Source organism: Bubalus kerabau, chromosome 1 (assembly GCF_029407905.1).
Source record: "Bubalus kerabau isolate K-KA32 ecotype Philippines breed swamp buffalo chromosome 1, PCC_UOA_SB_1v2, whole genome shotgun sequence".
Taxonomy (NCBI): domain Eukaryota; kingdom Metazoa; phylum Chordata; class Mammalia; order Artiodactyla; family Bovidae; genus Bubalus; species Bubalus kerabau.
The window spans coordinates 210,985,947-210,987,392 of record NC_073624.1 but is presented as its reverse complement, the minus strand read 5'-3'; the positions used below and the strand labels follow the sequence as shown (position 1 = coordinate 210,987,392).

The following is a 1,446-nucleotide window of genomic DNA, read 5'->3' as shown; positions in this document are numbered from 1 at the left end:
TTCAGTGGGATGCAAAATTTGTAGAAAGCATATGGGTGAAACCGTCTACTGAAACCCATATTTTATTCCAGTTCCATTCAACACCATTTTGTAGAATCCTCTTATGTTTCAAAAGATGATGAAATCTTCAAAATGCTACTGTAGGCTTTCTAAATCCCAGGATGCCTCACAGTTGCTGGCATGTGGATGACCTGCTATTTCCAGGCAGACAATGTTTAAATCCAAAGATGACAAGTCCTATATCCTCTTCTTCAAACCTCTAGCAGCAAATGCAGTTTCTTTGGAAGGTGGTTACCTTCCTGAGGATGAGCACCTTCCCAGAACTTTCTGTAGGGCCCCTGTGACGTCTTTGTTCCTGAGACTGTAAATAAGTGGGTTGAGCAAGGGAGTAAGGATAGTGTAGAAGGCAGACACAGCCTTGTCCTGCTCAGGAGTATGGTAAGAGTGAGGTAGCACATAGGTGTACATGGCAGCCCCATAAAAGAGACTGACAACTACCATGTGTGAGGAACAAGTGGCCACTGCCTTTTTTCTCCCTTCCACCTCATTCATTCTGTAAACAGTAATGAGAATCCTTGTATAAGAGGCTGAGATGACAGAGAAAGGAATGAGGAGCATCAGGATGCAGCAGACATACATGGCTGTCTCATAAGCTGATGTATCCATACAGGAGAGCTTCAGAAGAGCAGGTACCTCACAGAAGAAGTGATTTATTTCCCGAGAAGCACAGAAAGGGAACTGCATGGTGACTGGTGTAAGTAAGAAGCCATCTATGGACCCTCCCAGCCAGGCTGCCACCACAATCAACAAGCAGACTTTGCGGTTCATAAGCACAGGATAGCGCAGAGGATTGCAGATGGCAACATAGCGATCATAGGACATGAGTCCTAGAAGGAAGAACTCAGCTCCTGCCAAGGTCAAATAGAGAAAGTGCTGGGCAGTGCATCCTGCAAAGGAAATGGCCCTTTGGTCTACCATTTGGTCAACCAGCATCTTGGGCACAATGGTGGAAATGTACAAGATATCCATGATGGAAAGCTGGCTGAGCAGGAAGTACATGGGAGTGTGGAGGCGGGAGTCCAGGTGGATGAGAATGATCATCATTGTGTTGCTGGCTACTGAGATGACAAATACCAGGACGATAAGGGCAAAGAGAAGCCAGGGGAAACGTGTGTTGCTAAACAAGCCCAAGAGGACAAAGTCAGCATACATGGAATAATTGCTCCACTCCATAACTCTGTGGGATACACAAATGAGAGATGGATATAATAGGTAAAGTTGGACACACAAGGTAAATGTTGGGTTGCTTAAAGCCTGATGTGGCCACACAAAAATCAAAACAAATTAATCAAATCTCTTTGTGTTATAGACCACTATTTCCAATACTTCCTGAGATTGATTCCAATTATAGATTGCCTTAAGAAATTAGTTTTTACCTTTGGGACC

At 44.3% G+C, this 1,446-nt stretch overlaps 1 protein-coding gene across 1 annotated transcript; it reads right to left on the bottom strand.

Moving 5' to 3' along the window:
• Positions 1-291: 291 nt before the first annotated feature.
• Positions 292-1,233, bottom strand: LOC129642178 (olfactory receptor 2T27). The gene has a single exon (XM_055566738.1). The coding sequence runs from the start codon at positions 1,231-1,233 to the stop codon at positions 292-294; it is 942 nt and encodes a 313-aa protein (XP_055422713.1).
• Positions 1,234-1,446: the final 213 nt, after the last annotated feature.

What these genes read in the sequence shown, in the direction of transcription:
- LOC129642178 (XM_055566738.1), bottom strand. Translation starts at nt 1,233, where the DNA reads ATGGAGTGGAGCAATTATTCCATGTATGCTGACTTTGTCCTCTTGGGC.